This window comes from Aphidius gifuensis, linkage group LG2, assembly GCF_014905175.1.
Source record: "Aphidius gifuensis isolate YNYX2018 linkage group LG2, ASM1490517v1, whole genome shotgun sequence".
Lineage (NCBI taxonomy): Eukaryota > Metazoa > Arthropoda > Insecta > Hymenoptera > Braconidae > Aphidius > Aphidius gifuensis.
Window position 1 is genome coordinate 355,302 of NC_057789.1, and position 21,625 is coordinate 376,926.

Here is a 21,625-nt window from a genome sequence, read left to right on the forward strand (position 1 = left end):
ATGTATTGAAAAAACATTTAATTATTGTTTACTGGTTACTAATTTGTTCTTAAATTTAGTCATTTAATAATTTATAGATGAAAAAATAAAGAAAAGAAATTACAAGTTATTCATATTATTATATAACAATCTAATATTAAAATTATTTTAAAAAAAATTAACAATCAATTAATTAAATAACATAATGAACATTAAAAAATTAAAAATTAATAAACCAGTAAAATTAGGCCACACTTTCATAATTGAAAAAAAAAAATAAAAATAAATAATCTCCTAAACTAATTTCTACAAAATTTGCAATTTAAATTAAATTCAATCAATCATAAAATCCACAGTTGATTTTTTATTTTCAGTTAATTTATAAAAATAAAAATATCATTATGCAATGCTTATGCTCATAATATATTTTTTCTCTTCTATTTTTCTTGTACATATTATTAAAAATGATCGACACTGCGTAACGCATGACCTCATTGCCTTAATGTAATTTTATAAATTTATATATATTTTTTTTTCATGTGAAAAATGACAATATTTAAAATCTCTCTCACCATAGCGACTCTCTAACTTTTCAAATCTGTTTTATTATAAATTTTTTCATAATTTAGATTAAATTCAATCCATGAGAAATGTAGAAAAAGGAAAAAAAAAAAAATTATTTAATTGTTGAGTAATAAAGAATGTCATTGTGATGAAAAATGAGTACATGAAATTTAATTAATTTAACAAATGGAATATAAAAATGGAGATGTCGTTATGATAATCTGGGTCGTTGTTTTTTCTTTATTTTATATATTTTTTGTCACGGGAAAACCTCAACCTTTTATAACACCATATACCTTTTTTATTTTAAAATTTTTTATAAATCAATTTCATTGTTATACAAACGTTAAATTTCTAATAAAGAAATCTTTGTAAAAATTTTTCATTAAATCATATTCTAATGTTGAAAAAAAAAAAAAAAAAAATACTCTCAGTAATTTCACACTTGCGGATATGCGGTATTTTTAATTTTCTGCTTTTTAATAATTTTTTTTTTAGACAAGTGACATTAATTTTGATGTGAGAAGAAAAATAACAAGTAAAAATTATTGATGATAATTTATGAATATTAATTGAGTGACAAAATGAAAATATAGATAAAAAAAAAAATGTTATTTAAAAAAAAACATGATGATTCTGGTGAAAGAAAGGAGAGAAATAAAAGTTGAGACGAAAAGTTGAAGAACGCAGATAGCTAGAGGCAGTGTTCTGGTGACCTACTCTACGATTATGTACTTGTATTTATGTATATATATATATTTTTTTTTTCCATATAGACATGTGTCGTTTAAGAATATTTGTATGAGTGCTTCAATTTCTCAGGTACATGATAAATTTATAAATAAATTTATCCTGCTATATTATGTTTGCAAATAAATGCAAACAATGATCATCATCATGATCAACTCTTTTTAGCTAATTATACATCATTTTTTATTTTTGCAAGTCAGACTTGAGTCTGATTACAACCAACAATCAATAAATCACAAATCTAAATACATTTTTATAAATCATAAACTCTAACTGTATTTTTTTTTTTAAATTAAAATCAAGACAATATTTATTTTAGCAAATTATTCAAAAATATTTAACATTTTATTTTAAATAATTAAAATACTATATACTAATTAAATAATTGAAAAAAAACCATAAATTTTTAAATAACAATAAATTTAAAAAACGAGGAATTTTTTTTCTTATAAAATTTATAGGAAAAAAAAAAAAAAATCTTAGAAAGATTATAAAGATTATGTTCAATAAATTAAACATTTTATTATCCAAATAATATAACCAGAAAGAGAATGTTTGTCGTGAGATATTTTTTAAAATTCCAGGGCAACTGGTAGAAAAAAGTGTATTTTATTTATTATTTTTTCTATTGATCAGTTTTATAGTTTTTGAATTGAAAGACAGCCTTGACCCAGTAGCAGGGTTGTAGATACACATGTAGGTGTGGTCGTCACGAGGAAGCATGATACTGCAACACTTGGAGAAATTATTTAAGAAAATAAAAATAATAATTATAATATATAAGACATGATACATATACATGCATTTATTTATATGATCTCTTATCATACTTAATATACTTTTAATTTACTTTTTTTTTTTTTTCTTTTTTCATTTTGTAAATCAATCCTTCAACTCGTTCATCTTCATTCCTTAAAGATTTTTTTTTAAAACCCTATTTTTAATGTAACAGAGAAAGCTATATGATGCAATGATGATTTAAATTTAAAAAATATAAAACTTTATCATTGTTTTTAATCTATTTAAATCCATCAACACTATTTTATTTGTATTTTATAAATTTGATGGATTCGATCGAGCACAAGACAAATGATAAAATACTAAATAGACATTTAAACAATGTTATTATTTTTATTATTTATTTAATTCTTTTGTAATATATTTGTTTTATTTGACGAGAGAGGTTCTTGATCTCTGTTGGTTTTTTTTTTTTTTTTTACTTTGATTGATTGCTGTCTATATATATTTTCAGCGATTTTTTATACAACATCATTAATTATATTTTATGATATCAGTATATTAAATTTATCAATTGATCTTTTAATATTTTTTTTTTGATAATTTAATGTTTGTTTTACATTGTCCTCGTTATTTTTGAGAGTTAAATTGATTCTTTAAAATTATTTTGATTATTAGAAATTGATGAGATGGTTTTTTTTTCGCACAGCTTAATCCAACGAGCTTGTTTTAAGATGATATAAATTTTATTTTTATTCAATGTGATTGTTTTTTAAATTTAAAAAAAAATTAAATTTCATATTAATAATAGAAATAAAAGTTTTTAACATTTAATTGTATATATTGTATAATAAATTTTTAAATAGAAAAATAAATTCTAAGAATTTTTAAAAAAGAAAGTATTTGAAGGAATTTAAAAAAAAGGGTTTTTAAATTTTTGTCTTTTCCAAGAATTCCTATTTCCAAGTAACGAAAGTTGGCTAAAAAAATTTTTTATTAATAAATGAATAAATAGATCTATTTGATGAATTAAAAAACCAAAAAATTATACAAATAATAATTCATTATTATTTATACATATGTGCATGTATTTTATGATTATTATAAAATCCTGGCATTGGTATATACATAGACTAATTATAAACAGACAAATAACTTGTATATCGTGTTGTTGTATGGACCTTGTGAGCGGTCAAAGTCGTGACCCACTTCCTGACTCTGTAACTTTCACCTCAAGAACCCAACAACTATCATATTCTCGCTATACACCTTCCACCAACATCATCATTATTATTATCATCATCATCATCATTATCATTATTATCATCACAACAATAGTATCGATGGAAAAAAAAATAATAAAATACAAAAAATATTATATATATATATTAACAATACACTTTGTAACAACAAATAACTAATTTTCAAAAGAAAAAAACAAATTCAAATTAAAAAATATATTAATAAAAATGTCTAATATATTATTTTGTTTACATGATTAATTTTGACATGATAATTATTCAAGCTATTAATGTATATTATAATAAACAAAAAAAAAAAAAAATCATCAGTTGATTTTATTCATCCGAGGAATCTTCTCTCAGCCCAAATTTTAATTTTAATTACTATTTTTTTTTTTTTTTTTTGTTAATAAGCAAGATTTTTCCTTGAATAAATTGTATCTTGGTATTTTAGTGAGATTTTAAAATCATGAAATATTCTCAATTGCGAATTTAGAGGTTTTAAAAATCGAGGTCAAACTGATTCATCTTTGTAGATATTTAATATATTAGAAATTGAAATTTATGCCTGTATATCCGGGTTAGAATATATGGCTTGATTTTTTTTTATTAAAATATTATGGAAAAAAAGAAATATAATATGTTGGCTGATTTCACTTTCACCACCCACCCACGTGGGTGATTGAAATTTTTTGATTTAATTTTTTGGATTTTTTTTACTTGGGGATAATATGATCATCAAATGATACATGATAAATATTTCAGAGAGAAAGAGAGAGAGAGAGATTATAGTTTTAAGAAAAAATAAAAAAAAAAAAAAAAGGAAAGGAGTTTGAGGTCGAGCTTTGTATTAGTCATTGTACTTCCTCAATCATTCGTTTTATTTCATTTGACTTTGGCCCTCTTTTAAAATGTGTTTTTTTTTTTTTTTATTTCACTTTCACCAGACAACATTCTCAATCTGGATTAACATTTAAACAAAATATACATATTATTATTTTATTTATTTTTTTCTAATAATATTATCTCATCAATTTTAAATAATCATTTGGCTTTTTTTTTTTTCTTAATTATTTGCAATTTTTTATTTATTTTCTTGCTTTGGATTTATCAAAACTTACAGGTATTCATGACGCACCTATTTAAATTATTTAAATAATAAGTTCAATTGTATTTTGACCTCTGATTTCTCTTTTTTCCATTTGTCAAAGATTATGATAACTTTATTTCAAATATTCAAATTGCATCGTGCTAAATTTTATTTAAATTTTTTATCATTAATAATTATAGTAGGTTTTTAAATTAAAAAAATAAACAATCATCATCACAAAGACAATGAGAATGTAAAAAGAGAGTTTAAAAAATTAATTTAAAAATACACATCAATGAATTATTATTTAAAATTTCTACAAATTTTTTAATAATAAATTTTGGGTCATTGAATAAATATATTGTAATTATAGTTTTTAGATTTTATTTTTTACTTTATCATTGATCTTTATTGCTTTCTTCATAATATAAACTATCTAATAATAATTATTTTTGATAAATTGTAGTTGATATTGGCCAGTAATAAATTTATTGTGCTTCAGGCAAATTGTTATTAATTTATGGTATTTTATATATTTTTTTTTCAACAAACAATATTACTATTTATTATTTAATTAAATAATTAATCAATACTTGTATTATTTATAATTTTATTACAATTTTATTGTTAATTTAAAAATTATTTTTACACAGAAAAAATTAGCAGTTAAACAAAGCTTCATATTATTTAATAAATAAATAATAAAAATTCCTTTTTTTAATTACTTGCATTTATAAATCAAATAAAAATTGTTATTTTATTTTATTATTATTTATTAATTAATAAAAATAATAAAACAAAAGAAATAATTTTTTTTTTTTGATAACTTTTAAACAATATTTAGTCCTGTAACAATAAAAAAAAATAATTAAAATGTTTTAGATTTATTAATTTTAAAAACATCAATTTTTAATAAATGATACATTAATTTATGTTACAAATAATATTTACAAGATTAAATCATGCGTAACATATAAACAGAAGCAATCTCATCTATTTTCTATGACCCTGATATGTTGAAATAAATTAAGGATAATAGAAAATGAAAAAAAAAAATACATTTAATATATTAAAAATACATAGTCATTCACTCGATAATTCATTGATTCATTTACAAATTTATTCAACATTATTTCATATAGTAATTCATATTTGAAATTTATAGATTTTATTTATCAAATTAATACTGTATATCGTTAAATATATTTTCTATTTATTATTATTAAACATAAAGTAATTGGATAAATAAAATAAAAAATAATTTACAAAATGACAAGCATCACAGTGTCACGATCATTGACTGACTCGCCTATCAATCACATTTAATTTTCTTGCCATAAAATAATGTTTAAAAAAATATAAAAATACATCAAATGTGTAGTAAAATAGTTCAGGTAGTCTATTATTATAATTTTTAAAAGAAAAAAAAATGGAAATAAATTTTTTTTCAATTTTAAAAGTAGGTTGTATCGAAAATATTATTTATTTTAAATTTGTTCTATTTTATATATTTAAAAAATTCATGATTCATTAGAAATTTGTCATAAAATAATATTAGTAATGATAATTTTGATTTTTTATTTTCTATTTATGAAAGTGAAATTTTATTTGTCGTTTTTTTTTCGGCAAAGGTGACGCAATTTCGAGAAACACGTAGATATTATTATAAATATATTCCATTGACGTCATTGGCACTTTCTTCTGTTGATATATTTTTATGGAATAATAGAAACAGGACATTTAAAAATTTGGCCTATTTATTATCTACGTCATGATTATTTAAATATATATAAAAATTAAAAAACAATAAATATAAACTTTCATTTTCACGGTGTAATCAACGAAATTATTTATTAGATATTCAACCTGCAATTTAATGCAAGTGTCATCCTTTGCATATTAATCAAAACACTTTTTTTTTTTTCAAATAGGAAATGACTATTAATTTAAATTTAAAATAAATAAATCGACAAAAAATTAGTGATGCATATTATTTTTGAAGGACGCGTAATAATTGGAGCAGAAATTTTTTATCAAATTCTTTTTCAACAGAAAAATTCATTAACAAACTTGCCTATTGAATAATTTTTTTTTTTTTATTTACATTTCAGTTTGTTTAATGAATATCTTGAATTGTTTTCATTTTTATTTTTTAAATGTATTTTTTTTTTTTTTTGAATAGTTTTCGTTTTTTAAAAATTGATTTAAAAATTTTTTTTTTTTCTTATTGTTTCTTTTGATAATAAGCTTGAATCATAATGGATTTTTAAAAAATAATTTTTATTATATGAATTTAGATCCGTGTGAAAGCCGGAGATAGTTTTATATTTTTTTTTAAATTTTTTCTTGGACAGATGAATGACTGCTGACGTCAATGCACGGCTTTGCAAGCAAAAATTGCGCAATTTCACCAGAATATGCACTTACACCCACATTCTATTTATTTATTTATTATTATTTTGTTTTTTTTTTACAATAAAATCCGCTTTCTTCATGTGGTCAAAATAGTTATGAATCAAAAGTGCAATTACCGGATCTTTGAATAAAATTATTTGTCCTGAATTTAAAAATAACTTTTTTTATTTTATTTAACAAAAAAAAACTTGATAATTAATAATAATTATTAGTTAACAATAAAATTTAATAAAAATAAAAGCATTTATTTATACTGTTTTTTTAAAAATATAATTTCAACAATAGTTAATATTTTTTTTTTTTTTTTTTACATTCAAACAATTAAAATTATAAATCAATAAAATTATTTGTCAAAAAAAAAAACAAATGACGTATTTAAAATATTCAAAAGAAAGTTACGAAAAAAATTCTACCCAGGTCAATTCCTAAAGAATTTTAAAGATTACAATAATTGTTTTTATTTGTTTTTTATTTCTAACAATTGTAAACTGTGTACTTTCACCGATGGCGTATATAAAAGTCTCATTTCCGGTTTTCCGATTGCCCTCATTATTATTTTTTGCAATAATTTTTTCATCTATTGTCACAAATTAAAATAAAATAATTCCAATTATAAATAAATTCAAATTTAAAATGGAAAAAAAAAAATTTAATATAAGAAAGTTGTTAAAAAAAAATTATTTTTCTCATTTGAAAAATATTTTTAATCAAATTCCAACTGCGGTTACATTTGCATATAAGTGTATTTTTGATTGACAGAATTTTGAGCATGATTATCATCCAAAAGATGAATAAAAAAGTAAAAAAAAAATCAATGAATAAGTTAATAAGAATGTTGATAATGCACTTGGGTATTTTTTCTTTTTTTTTTGGTGAAAGCCAAAGTAAGGCATATGTACATTTGAAAAGAAAAAAAAAGGGGAATCATTGGGCCCATGAAAAAGAGGGAAAGAGTGTGATGCCATCAGACATTAAAAATCAAGTAGCAGTGGTGAATGATCAAGAGGGGAGAGTATATAGGAGCCGTTTTATTTCAAACCATCTCACAATATGGTACACATTCACCAAAGTCACCTCATAAATACAACGAAAACAAAAAGCTAATTAATTATTTCATCAATTTTTATTTATTGTGTTTTTTTTTTATTTTGAATTATCATATTAGTGACAAGTGCTTGTGCCATAGGATTATTTCCAGTCATCTAAATAAATAAGAAAAAAAAGGTTCGTGAATATATATAAATGTGTTTAATATTAACAAGTGTACAAAAGTGTGTCAAATTTGAAAAAAATTGTATATATAATTTAACATTAAATACCAACAAGTGCAAAAAAATATATTTTCTTTTTTGAGCTTTTACTTGTTGTAAAATTTTTTATCACTAAAGTCAAATTAGGATAATTGAAAATTGCTGTAATTTGAGTTTGTCATTGTCATAGACAAAATAGAAAAAAAAAAAAATATATAAATTAAAGTGAAAATTATACAAAATAGTTGTTGTATTTTTTTTATTTTTTAAATTAAATACAACGTTTTAAAAAATCATAAAAAATAGATATAATTTGTTTGTAAGAATGAAAGTTTGTTGGAAAATTAGAATTTTGTTGTTTGAATTTGTTAAAATTACATGTGAATGATTAAAAAGTTGCGCACATTTAAAAAGGTAAAAGGGTATGTGGGGTAGCGAGTCACTGTGTCAACGTTCTCACGTATTTCTTCTTCTTATTCTTGATGTTGGCTGTTGTTGTGCTTAACCACCTTCTTCATCATCATCATCATCATCTTCATCTTCTCTTTTCACTTTGATATAGCGTGCATTAAAGTCAGAAATAAGGCCGCATTTATACGGCTAACAAAGATAAACATTTCTTTTTTTTATTTCTCAATAAAAATCTTTAAAATTATTTCAATATAAAATTACTTTTTTTTTTTACAACTTGAATTTCATATCATTACAATATCATTATTATATTTTCAAAATAAAATTAATATATTTATTGAAAAACATATAAATAATTACATTTCATTTTAAAATAATTTTTTAATTCAATTCAAAACTAGATGAAATAATTTTTTTTTTTCAAAAATATAACAAATAATTTCCATTAATATTTATAGCCAATGAATATTTCAATTATCAATTAAATAAAAAAAAAATTATGAAAAATTAAGAAAATTTCAAAGATTCTTATTACTATTAATTTTTTTTTTTTTTTTTTCTTACATTGTAATAACATACATCGTGTATGCAAAAAATTAAAAAATAAAAAATAGCAGAGTAACGGTACCTGGATATTATTTTACCTTCTTGACTTACCTTGAATCACTTTCACGCTCGCAATATTACATTTGGAAGGGGCAAAAAAAAAAAAAAAAAAACTTACTGTGGTATATCCGGGTGTTGTTGCACACAGGGTTATTTTCACCTGGTTCCTCTCTTTTTTTTTAACATATATTTGTCTTCTCTGGTGTGTATTTTGATCGCCTTTATCCGGCATCAAATATTTAACGGTAAATAGGGTCTTATGTCACAATGCACCTGTTGTCTTAAAAAAAATAAATTAACCCCCCAAAATAAGAATTTAAAACAAAGCAACAATAATAATAATTTAAAAATTATTTAACAAATAAATTAATAATATTTTTTTTATAATAAAATTAATTGAATTTAATTCATCTCAATTTGTCATCGAGTCTGTGAAATATTATTCAAATTATTTACTCAATTTAGCTTGCTTTTTTTACCTAGGAAATATAAAATAAATATTTTTTTTTTCTTTTTAATATCAGTATTAATAATATCATTCAATTTATTAAATTAATATATTTGTAATTTTTTATTTTTTCAATTATTAAATTTGGGTTTGGTTTTTTTTTTTTTTTTGAATTTAATTTATTTCTTCTTCTCGATGATTGAGATTCTTTTTTTTATATCGCTTGATGGGTATTCAGGCCATGCTTATTTTTTATATTTTCTTTTTATTGGCCTCATCAACCTGTTGGTATGTAACCAAGTTTAAATACATCAAGTCGCGATTCCACTGGGGGAGAGACCATCAGGCACGCGTCTGCTTTCCATTATAATAATATCTCAGTCTCATTCTTCAATCTTCATCTATACATCCTCTTCATTTATACTAAATTTTTTTTTTTTTTTTTCATTAATTGTTATAAAAAATAATATATTTAAATTATTACATCAAATTATATTGAATGACATAACTCTTGACATCAAAAAAAATTCATAAATTTTTCATTTTCAAATGACAATTTCATCTAGTCATGATTTTTAAAAATCTACTCAAAAAATACAAGCAAAATTAAATAGGATATAAAATAATAATGATAATTTAGTACTTGACAAAAATTTGAAATTTAAAAATAAAAATTATGACAAATGCCAATTGAAAATTGAAAAATTTATAAAAGAAAAAAAAAAAAAAAAAAAATATAAATGATGATGAATGTTGCATGGTTGAGGAACCAGATACGTAGATTTGGGTCTTGAGAACGAATTTCTAGGATATATTGTATGTGTGTATGTGTATTTTATTATATGAGGAAATATGTGAGAGTATAATTTCCATGGACGATGAGAAGGCCTTGGACTTGTTGCTTTTTAAATTGCCTCTGGGAATTATTTTCGGCCGACGCTTTCACCTACAAATAAAACTACCGACCTTTCTATATACCTTCCTCTCTCATCACAATCATCATCATCATCATCATCATTGTACTTGTTTATTAAATAAAAACAATAACTTTATCAATATTCAATCATATTTTTAATACAAAAAATATCAACAATTTATATTATTGCAATGAACTCAAAAAATAAATTACTTTTATCGAAAAAAAAAATTCAATTTTACATTGTTTAAATAAATTTATAAATAAATAATTAATTTTTTCAATTATATCAATTTTTGTTTAAAAAATTTGTTAAAAAAAATAAATAAAAGAGTTGTTTCATGGGATGTTTTGGACTGTCCCAAGTTTAATTGAAGTTGTTATGAATTTTGACATGAAAAAGTGAGAAAATGATCAAATAATTTATTGAAAAATTCAACAAATCATTATCCAAAGGCGCCTCATTTTAACCCCAGGGGTTGTGTTTAACAAAAATCACTCTCCGCACACATAAATTCAATTTTAGAAAAAAATTTTTTTCCATTTTTTTTACGTTTTTTTCTGCTTCACTTAATTTTTTTCTTATTTTTTCCATCAGAGTTATGGTTAAATATATTAAACCGGATGAAAATCAAAGAAATAAAGAGGGGTTTCACGCAATGATTCGACAAAAATAATTTAATTCGTTGTAGTTTTTTTAAACCGTGTTTTTTTTCTATTTTCTATTTTTTTTTTTTTCTTAAATCAGCTTCCTGGGTTTGGCGAGGTAGTTTTTATATTTTGTCTACTATACTTCGTTATAAATTAAAGAAAATTATTAATTTTTTTTTCTAAAACTTAGGGTTGATGGACACATCCATAACTCAGGTTAAAATTGATCGACTTTAGTGGTGAGAAATGTCTCGAAATATTAACTCAAATTCTTTCAACATCCCCAAAAAAAAAAAAAAAAAATAGCAGATGATTCAGGGGCTCGACTTGCCAACCCCTCGGTTTTTTTTTTTTTTTTCGAAAAAATTGGTCTACTTCAACAAGCCGACAATCAACCCTGTCGGCTTTTTTTTACCTTTTTTTTTCATCTCGTTTAAAATACATTAAAAATTAGTGTAAAAAAAAAAAACGTATATTTTTTTTTCTAAATATATATTTTTACACCTTATTTATCTAATGGAATCTTTTTTTTTTTTTTTTTGAATCATTAATTTTAATGATAATTAGGATAATATTAGGTTTGATTTGTTGAATTGTTTTTTAAATAATATTATTATTTTTTTAAAAAAAATTACTCGCGTTTTCATGAATTATCTGTATTGTTAATTTTTTTATTTTACTGGTTTTTGCAGTGGTGATGATGATAATAATAATTTAACATCAGTAAAACATGCGGGCGTCAATCTGATCTAGGTCAGTCTGTCAACAGTCTTAAAAGCTTCTTAATACATATAGTAAAATCAACCTGTCTCTTATCATTCATGACACATATAATTTTTTTTTTTTTTTACTTAGCAATTTCCCTTCTTTCCTTTTTTTTTTTTTTTTCAATTTTAATTTACGATATATAAATTTAATTATTTATTTATTTATTGTAAATGAATTTTTATCTTTTAAATAATTCAATCAATTTTACACAATATTTATCGAAAAATTATAAAATTTAATTTAAAATTAATAGATGCATACTTTACATATAGCTATTAATGTTTTCGAGATAATAAAATGAAGAAATTAATTAACTAATATTATTATTTGTCAATAATTTAAAGACTTTATTAACTAAATTTTTCATATTTTTAAAAAACAAATTAACAACTATTTACTTGGATAAATTAAAAAAATATATAGAAATTAGTTTTTTCTAATTTGAAATTTCTAAAAATGACATATCTGTCTCGTTGTAATCCGGTGTCATCGTACTTAGCAAAATTTCAAAACAAGACGAGATAAAAAGTTGATTTAAAGTGAGAAGGGATGAGGATATGAAATATATATACATTTCTTTCACCTGTATATATATACAAGTATTTCATGTAAAAAGGGAATGGAATTAAATAAAGAAAAAAAAAAAGAAAAAAAAGAGGCAAGTGTACTCTAGGTAGCAATAAGAAAATCAGTAGACAGTGGGTCTCACACACGTATTTAAAATTGTATTTAAAGTAATATACACAGACATAATGATGATACAAATACATAGATATATAGATATATATATAATAAAACGTGAGTAGGTCACTGGGACGTGGCTTGATGCCGCGACGAGGCCCACTCGCATGTTCAGTCAGTCCCCGCCGGCCAGGATAGCCACTCCGGGCTACGGATAAACGTCACCTCGAACATCTCGATGTGCACGAGTATAGCCCGCGATCTTAATTTTTTTTTTTTAGTGAAAATTACGTTTTATCAATTAACCTAATCGAAATATCAAAAAGACAATATTAATTAATATTTTTTGTTTTTTTTTTTTCAATTTTTTAATTTGTTTGTGAAAATAAGTTTAAATTTATAAAAAAAAAAATTTCATTTGCATATGAGAAATTGCGAAGGAGTGAGGTAGAAATTATTTACTATTTTTAATTAATTAAAAATTATTTTAATTTTTTCCTGATATTCAATTTTAGTGTCGGAAAAAAAAAAAAAAAAAAAAAAAGTGATTAATGAAATGAGAATAAACATTTTTTTTTTTTTTTTTCTTTTTAAATGTGATGATAATATTTGGTTGTCGTTTTGAGGATGAATGGATCATGCTCGTATATTGAGAATGAATGAAAGTCTTTGAAATATTTCGATTCAATGGAAAAAAATAAAAATTAAAAAAAAAAAAAAAAAATTGAGACGATATTTATGTCATTGTTGTAAATTTAAACGTGGTGGTTTAATATATCACAGTGTGACTGGGTTAACAACAAAATGAATAATGATTTAACAACAATAAAATTATTATTATTATTATTATCATTATTTAATATTTGTTTAATAAAAAAAAAAAAAAAAAAATGCATGACAACTAAAAAGAAAAAAAAAAAGAGAATTTCTTTACAAGTCTTAAATGATATAAAAGAAAAATTAATGATTATTAAAATAGTATAAAAAATGTTTAAAAATATATATGCTTTTATTATTAATAAATTGTTTATTTATATATTTTTTTGAATTACAGAAAACACACACTCGATATTTATAATGGAAAGAACGCGGAGGAGTTTATATATCATGATCAATATATTATTGCCATTGATGCTGGCACTTGTGAGTAAAAAAAAAATATTATTTTAATTTACCCAAATAACAATTATTATTAATTTCATTAATTTTATTATCTTGATTTACTCGGGTGAAATGAAAAGACACGGAAACGAGACCATCAAAGTTGAAAAATTAAAAATTAAAAATTAAAAAAAACATATTGCACGCATTTTACATTTTTATTTTTTTATTTTACCCTCATGCCCTCAATTCGCACATTTATTAAGTTAACAAGTGCACTCGGCCGCGGAATAATTTGTTCTAGAAATACAAAAAAAAAAATTATGATTTTATAATGATTTATTTGATATAGAAAAATTAAAATTTTTTTTGTTTATTGATAATTGATTGAATTATTAGCTAATTATTGGATAATTTAAATATATATTTATAGAACGGGATATACACGTTATTAAATAATTATTACAATAATGTATAATATTTATTTTTTCATACATGAAAAAATATCAGACGAATAGCGGTTATATTAATTTTAATTCTAATTCAACAATCGGTCAATCGTTGAGATTTACGAAGCGTATATTTTGCTTCAAGTGCTAATTGTAAATTATTTCTTGTTAAATTAATAAATAAATAAATTATCTACTTAGTTTGGTATATTTTTTTTTATTAAATATTACTAACAAATAATTATGTTGGAGTGTAATTAACATTACAACAATTCAACATTTTAATTCCCAAAAAAAAAGCTGTGAAATATATATACTTTCTAAATTTTCTTAAAAATACTTTCATCATTTTATTCACCATATTTCCATTGAAAAAAAAAATCATTAAAACTTTAAATAAGCCAAATTAATAATTAATTAAAAAAAAAAAATTAATCACTCAAATAATCAAGCTTTAAAAGCTTTAAAAAATTTAACAAATAAAATTTTCGTTTTTTTTTTTTTTCAAATAAAATAATAAATTTTGATTCCGACAAAAAATTTAAATTTAAATTGCAAGCAATATTTGGGAATAGTTAAATGTAACTCCATTAGATAAACCACACATATAAAATGTTAAGAAAAAAAAAAAAAAAGATAAAAAGTTGCCGAAGCGAAAATAGTAGGTCACTGCGCCGGACGCACGTTGTATTTTCTCTCCACCAAATAAATAAAATAAATAAAAAATATAAATAATATGTTGTCAATTGAGAATGTAGCTTCAGTATTACACATTTTATTCGTGTGATTTTACAATACTATATATGTCAATGGATAAAATCATGTTGGATGTGAACAAGCAACTTGGACACGCCTTGTATTGCTCTCGAGTTTGGTATATAAACGCGTATTTATTTCTTCAAAGTCGTCCAGCTTTCTTTTCCAGTTAATATGTCCACAAGAATCTTCTCTTACTCATTTACTTTATTAACCAATGATTTCTATATATATAAATGTATGATTGTGTGAGTGTGTGACACCTATAACAACTTGTCTTCCTCATTCTTTAAATTACATTTTTTTTCTTTACAACTTGGATATTGCCCATCAGACAATTTATTTTTTAAATTCAATTGGTACACTTGATCATCTAGATACACTAACCTATTTCTGATTTTTATTATTATTTTCTAAATTGAAATTAAAAAATTAGACAAATTAAAAAGATTATTTCATTTCGAAATTTATGTTTTTTTGTAAATCAAAAATTTATAAGTAAGTTTTCCATTTAAATAAATCGAAAAAAAAAAAATATTATTCAACACCACTAGTAAAAGAGTATAACAAATTTATGAAAATGGAATTTTAGAAAATTATTATATTTAAAAAAAAAATCAATGCAAATAATTAATTTTTTCATCTAGTTTTGATGATGGTGATGATAATTATGATGGGGGTGGAGATGCAAGATGATAATGCAAAATTTAAAATGGTTATATTTATTTTAAATGTATTATTGATGATGTTGGCGGTTAGTAACTATTATATTAGGTGGTTGAAAAAGGGCGTAACATGAATTTTAAAATTCTAGTAATCTTGTGGTTTACCACAGGCGTTTACTATAATCTCTCAATTTATTTATTTTATTATTATTATACTTATTTTATCTGATGGAAAATCACACTTATCATTCGATCGAAATATTTCTTTTCTTTTTTTTTCCAAATTCCAATAATAACAGGTAATAATTAAGACAAACGAAAAAAGAAAAAAAATGAAATTTGATAAATTTTAATTATTTATTTTTAAATAGGAATAAATGTTATAAATAAAATTGTGAAACTTGAAATTATTAAACGGAAGTCTTGAGTTTAATTCTGTAACATCATTAAGATATAAAAGAAAATCATCCAGATAAATAAAGTCACTGTTTTTTTATTTTTTCATTTGAACTATTTATCCTAATATGTAGTGCAACTAGCTGTTCTTGTTTTTCTCCATGACTATTTAAGCAAGTTATACTTTTTAATTAAAATACAATTGTTTATTGTTATATCCTCATTCACACGTATTTATTTACTAAAAATAAAATTGAAATTTAATATTCATTTATTGTTATATAAATATTATATGATTATTTTTTTTTTTTTTTTCTAGAAAATGAAATTTAAATTTTCTTATTAATTAGATTTCATTTAAAAATAATTAAAGTATAATTTATTTTTATTTTTAATTGGGCGTTATTATATATTGTCAATTCAAACATTTTTTTCTTTTCAATTTTTAATTTAGAAAATTTAATTTTTATTAATTATTAATGTTCATGTTTAAAAAAATTTTAAATATAATTTATTTTCTTGAATATTATACTATAATTATATTGTCTTATTTTATTTTTAATTTAGAAAATTAAATTTTATATTCTAAATTTTATTAGTCTTTAATTTTTACGTTGAAATATTTAAACTATATATTTTTTTTTTAAATATTAATTTTTATTTGTCTATTATTATACATTGTCATTTTTTTATCTTTTTATATTTCCATTTTTCCATTTTTAGTCTAGAAAATTAAATTTTAATATTTTAATTTTTATTAGTTTCACATTTTTATGTTTAAATATTCAAATTAATTTTTTCATCAAGAGAATACGGGTTGTTGTATCATTCACATAGATAAATTTGTTACTTTTTTATTATTTTTTGTTAAAACTGATAACTATATACCAACCTACTTACTAAACAAATTTACATATATATTTTTTCATTTGAAAATTTATTACATATATATAATATTTTCATTGTAAAACTCTTTCGTTATCTTTATATTTATTTATATATTTCAAAATATAATCGTCATCATCATTATCTTATTATTATTTTTCAAAATGACATTTTTCAGTGAAGGTGATTTCGCTTTCTGAACATGATACATAAAATGAATATCTTGTATTTTTTTTATTTACAACAATCATTAAAACAATATAAAAATCCTATTAAATATTATAAAAATTGATCGAATAAATATTTCTTTGTTTGAATGTATAAAAAAAAATTTAAATTTATTTTCTTTTTGTTGAATTTCGTTTGAATTTAACGAGTGAAAGTTTAACAAAAGGACCCGGATCTCTTGACTGGAAAAAGTGAAATCTGTCTCGGTTTTTACCCTTCTTCTACACGCGATGTAAAGCAAAAAAATTTAAAATTATTTTTATTATTATTTTAATACATTTCCTTGTTGCAATATATAATTTACCAAAAATTAAAATTAACAATATATGATTATTTATTTTGTGTAAAACACCATGATGATATGATGATGAAGAAAAAAAATAAAAACAAGAAGAAGAAGAAGAACTAGAACTTTGTTCTAAATCTCAATATGGCTTGTGACCTGTTGTCTTTGTCGTCTTATTTATTTTTTCTTCCTCTTCTATAGTAACCCAGAATGCAACATAAATTGCCCAGGGCATTATTAATTCAACATTGTGTACACACTTTGTCTCTTCACATTTACAACAACGAAACACACACACCTCGTGTAAATATATCCATAAATTTTCATCTGTTTGTATTTAAACAACAAAAAGTAATATAATAGCCAAGCAGTGTGTAAACAATTCAACATGTCATAAAAAATAATTGATTAACCCAATTTATAAATACAAAAAAAAATTACAATACAATGAAAACAATTGTCAATAAATATAAATAAAAAAAGCTGTTTTATAAAATTCTCGTCAAATAAAATATTATTAAAAAAAAAATAATTTTAATATTTAATTGTTTTATAATTGAATAAAATAACTGTAAATAATATTTTTTAAGTTTAAAATTAAAAATAAATGTCAAACAACTGTTGGCTTTCATTGAGTCTTGAGGATAAATCAAGTGACCCTGTTTCAAGTTCATTAATTCGATCTTGACACAATTTAACACAAATCATCACATGTAAATTTTAAAATAATCTTTTTTTTCTTTTTTTGTTACAGAGTGTAAAATGTGAAGCACCATTGATTGACAGTAGTGCTTTACCACTTGAACACAGATCAGTTTATGGACCACCAGGTCAATATGGTGGTGGTGGTCCAGCTCAGTCATCACATGGTGCTGAGGAAAATTGGCCCCTGGCATCACCAGATACACCACAAATAAAACATTTACAAGTGCAATGTGAAAAAACTCATATGCGTGTTAATATTGAATTTGATCGTCCATTTTATGGTATGATATTTAGTAAAGGTTTTTATTCAGATCCACAATGTGTACACTTGAAACCAGGCACTGGTCATTTAAGTGCAACATTTGAAATATTTTTAAATACATGTGGCATGAGTAGTTCAGCAAATCATAATGTTGCTGCATATGGTGCACCAACACCATCAGGAAGCTATGTTGAAAATACAATAATAATACAGTATGATCCATATGTACAAGAAGTATGGGATCAAGCTAGAAAGCTACGTTGTACATGGTATGATTTTTATGAAAAAGCTGTTACATTTAGACCATTTCAAGTTGATATGTTACATGCTGTTACTGCTAATTTCCTTGGTGATAATTTACAATGTTGGATGCAAATACAAGTTGGCAAAGGACCATGGGCATCTGAAGTATCTGGTATTGTTAAAATTGGACAAACAATGACAATGGTACTTGCTATTAAAGATGATGAAAGTAAATTTGATATGTTAGTTAGAAATTGTGTTGCACATGATGGTAAACGTGCACCAATACAACTTGTTGATCAATATGGATGTGTTGTCAGACCAAAGATTATGTCTAGATTCCATAAAATTAAAAACTTTGGACCAAGTGCAAGTGTTGTAAGCTTTGCATATTTCCAAGCATTTAAATTTCCCGATAGTATGAATGTACATTTTCAATGTGTCATACAAGTATGTCGTCACAATTGTCCTGAACCAAAATGTGGACATCCTGGTCTTGAGTATAGTGGTGGTGGTGGTGGTGGTGGTCTACCATCAGCAGGTATATCATCTGATTATGGACCACCACAAGGTTTAGGACCTGAATATGGTGCACCACCAGTACCAGAATATGGTATACCACCAGCATATCCAGATCCAAGACATCCAAGTGGACCAGCTGGTGCTTACAGGTTAATAATAATACCAATTATTACTTAATTAATACCATAAACATCAATATATATTTATTTATTAATTTATTTATTTGTTTTTTTAATAGTGAACCAAATCCAGATATTGTACCAGCACCACAGGCACAAACTTCATCCTCATCACCAAGTTCAACATCTGGTGAATCAACAGCAAGCAGTAGTCCACCACAAAATAATATCAACAACAACAACAACAATAACAATATTAATAATATTAATAATCAAGATGATTTTAATTTACCACCACCACCATTACCAGGACATCGCGCTAGTGCATATCAAACAGTTAAACGAAAAGGTACTGTTGGATCGGCTGATGAACTTGAAGGTAATTTAGCAACACTTGGTGGACGACCAAGATCTGTTGAAGGTTTACCAGCTGAATTACGTGGTGCTAGAAAAAGAAGAAGAGCATCAGATGATTTTGATAATATTGCAATGGATCCTGTAAGTTTATTAATTTATTGATTTTATTAATTAATTGATTCGTTTATTTGTAATAATTGTTTTTCATTTTAATTTATTACAGAGTCTATTTCATACAATGACTGTTGTATCATCACACGTATACAAAAGAGCTGCACAAGAAATGACTGATGTTAATACAACAAGAATCATACAAGTTGTTGCACCTGGTGATGTTAATTTTGCATTAGGAACAACAAACCCAAGCAATGATACAACTGTTGTCATACAAAATGCAAATATGTCAAATGATTCAGAGACAATATGTATGTCATTGCCTGGATTTGTTGGTGGTCTCGTTATGTTATTACTTGTTATTATTGTTGCATCACTTGTTGCTGCATTTTTATTTGTTCGAGTTAGAGCTATTGATCGTAAAAATGCTAGTATGGCTAATGTCACATTTGCACATCCAATTTACACAACTGATAATTGTCAAATAACAAATCCAGAATTTGTCAAAGTTGCAAATTAATTTTACTTTTATTTATTTATTTTTAACAAGTGATTTTTATTTATTATTTTTTTTTTTTTTTAAATAATGGAAAACGTAGAAAAACAAAAGAATTTATGACTGAAAAAAAAAACAAATAATTTCTACTTTGTTTTCTTTTTTGAAGAGAAAAAAAAAAAAATATCAACAATTAATTCCTTAAAAACTCAATGATGATGTTTAATTAAAATTAGATAAAAAATTTTTTTGGAGTTTAAGAGTGTAAATTAATTTCGTATGAAAGGAAAAAAAAGTAAATTTTCATGTAAATAAGGTTTTTGATTGAGTCTAAATAAATATCTAGAAGTTAAAAAATAAATAAATAAATAAAAATTATAAAAGAAAAAAAAGAGGGACATCAAACAGTGACTCACTGACAAGACAATATTAATTTTTAATTATTAAAATAGTATTGTCTTGTCAGTTTGGAGAGTAGGTGTATATAAAAAACGAAAAAAATACAAAAAAAAAAAATCCAAAAACTGACGAAAACAAAAAAAAAAAAAACAAACAAATTATGTACTCTCCATTTTGTCAAGTCTCTCGTCAGTTTTTTCACTCTAAAATTAACTACTATTAATTATATTAATTATCATATTTTTCATTATTCATTTTGACTAGTTTCAAAGAGAATTTCTCTTCATTTTTTTTTTTTTTAAATGTCATACCTCATTCGCACCCGAGTCTCAAATGATTATCGTTCAGATTTAATCGAGTCATTTTGTTAATTTTTTTCTTCCTCGTAATTATTATTTATTTATAAAAATTTTTTTTTTCATATATTATCTTCTAGGAAGAAAAAAATAATAATATTTTTCTCGACAATAATCAGACGAGTCATATATTTATTTCTAATTTTCCATCCATCATTTTTAACATTCATCTCGTATTTAAAGTTTTTTTTTTTCCCTCATGTTTTCTTTTAATTATAATAATAACAATAATTACTTAGTTATTTTTAAATTTATCATTTTTTTCATTAATTATTAATTCATTTTTCCCTGGTAATAGGGACATCTGTATGTGACTTTCACGAAAATAAAAAAAAATAATAAATAATATCAATTAAGCATATTACAATGCTGTGCATTTAAGTGACAAACGAAAAAAAAATTAATTTTCAATAAACAATGATGATTTAATTTTCAAATAAATAATGCAAAAACTTATTGATCATTTTGTATGTAAATTGTATCTAATAATTATTTATAAAAAAATTCAAAAAATTAAAAAAAAAAAATTTATTTTTATTTATAAACAAGCCTAAATTGTCCCGAAATAATTTCCAATTTTTTTTTCCATTTATTTATAATTTTAGTGATAAAAAGACGTAAAAGTTGATAAATAAAAAAAAATATTTCTATTGTAATATTATTAATAAACTGCTTTTTTATTTTTTTTATTATTATTTTTTTTAAACAGCTGTTATTCTTCATATCATTGACATTGTTTTATAAATATTTTTCTGAGAGCAATAAAAATTGAGGTATT

At 22.7% G+C, this 21,625-nt stretch overlaps 1 protein-coding gene across 3 annotated transcripts; it reads left to right on the forward strand.

Moving 5' to 3' along the window:
- Window positions 1-7,827: 7,827 nt before the first annotated feature.
- Window positions 7,828-20,876, forward strand: LOC122848076. 3 transcript variants are annotated; one of them, XM_044145894.1, is made up of 5 exons: window positions 7,828-8,001; window positions 13,563-13,651; window positions 18,029-19,155; window positions 19,245-19,623; window positions 19,706-20,876. In XM_044145894.1, exons 2-5 carry the CDS (start codon window positions 13,586-13,588, stop codon window positions 20,114-20,116), a joined length of 1,983 nt encoding a protein of 660 aa, XP_044001829.1. In that variant the 5' UTR covers window positions 7,828-8,001; window positions 13,563-13,585; the 3' UTR covers window positions 20,117-20,876. The 3 variants fall into 3 exon arrangements, with proteins under 3 accessions (XP_044001829.1, XP_044001831.1, XP_044001830.1); XM_044145895.1 differs by lacking the exon at window positions 7,828-8,001 and adding an exon at window positions 12,673-12,955; XM_044145896.1 differs by lacking the exon at window positions 13,563-13,651 and having other exon boundaries at window positions 7,834-8,001.
- Window positions 20,877-21,625: the final 749 nt, after the last annotated feature.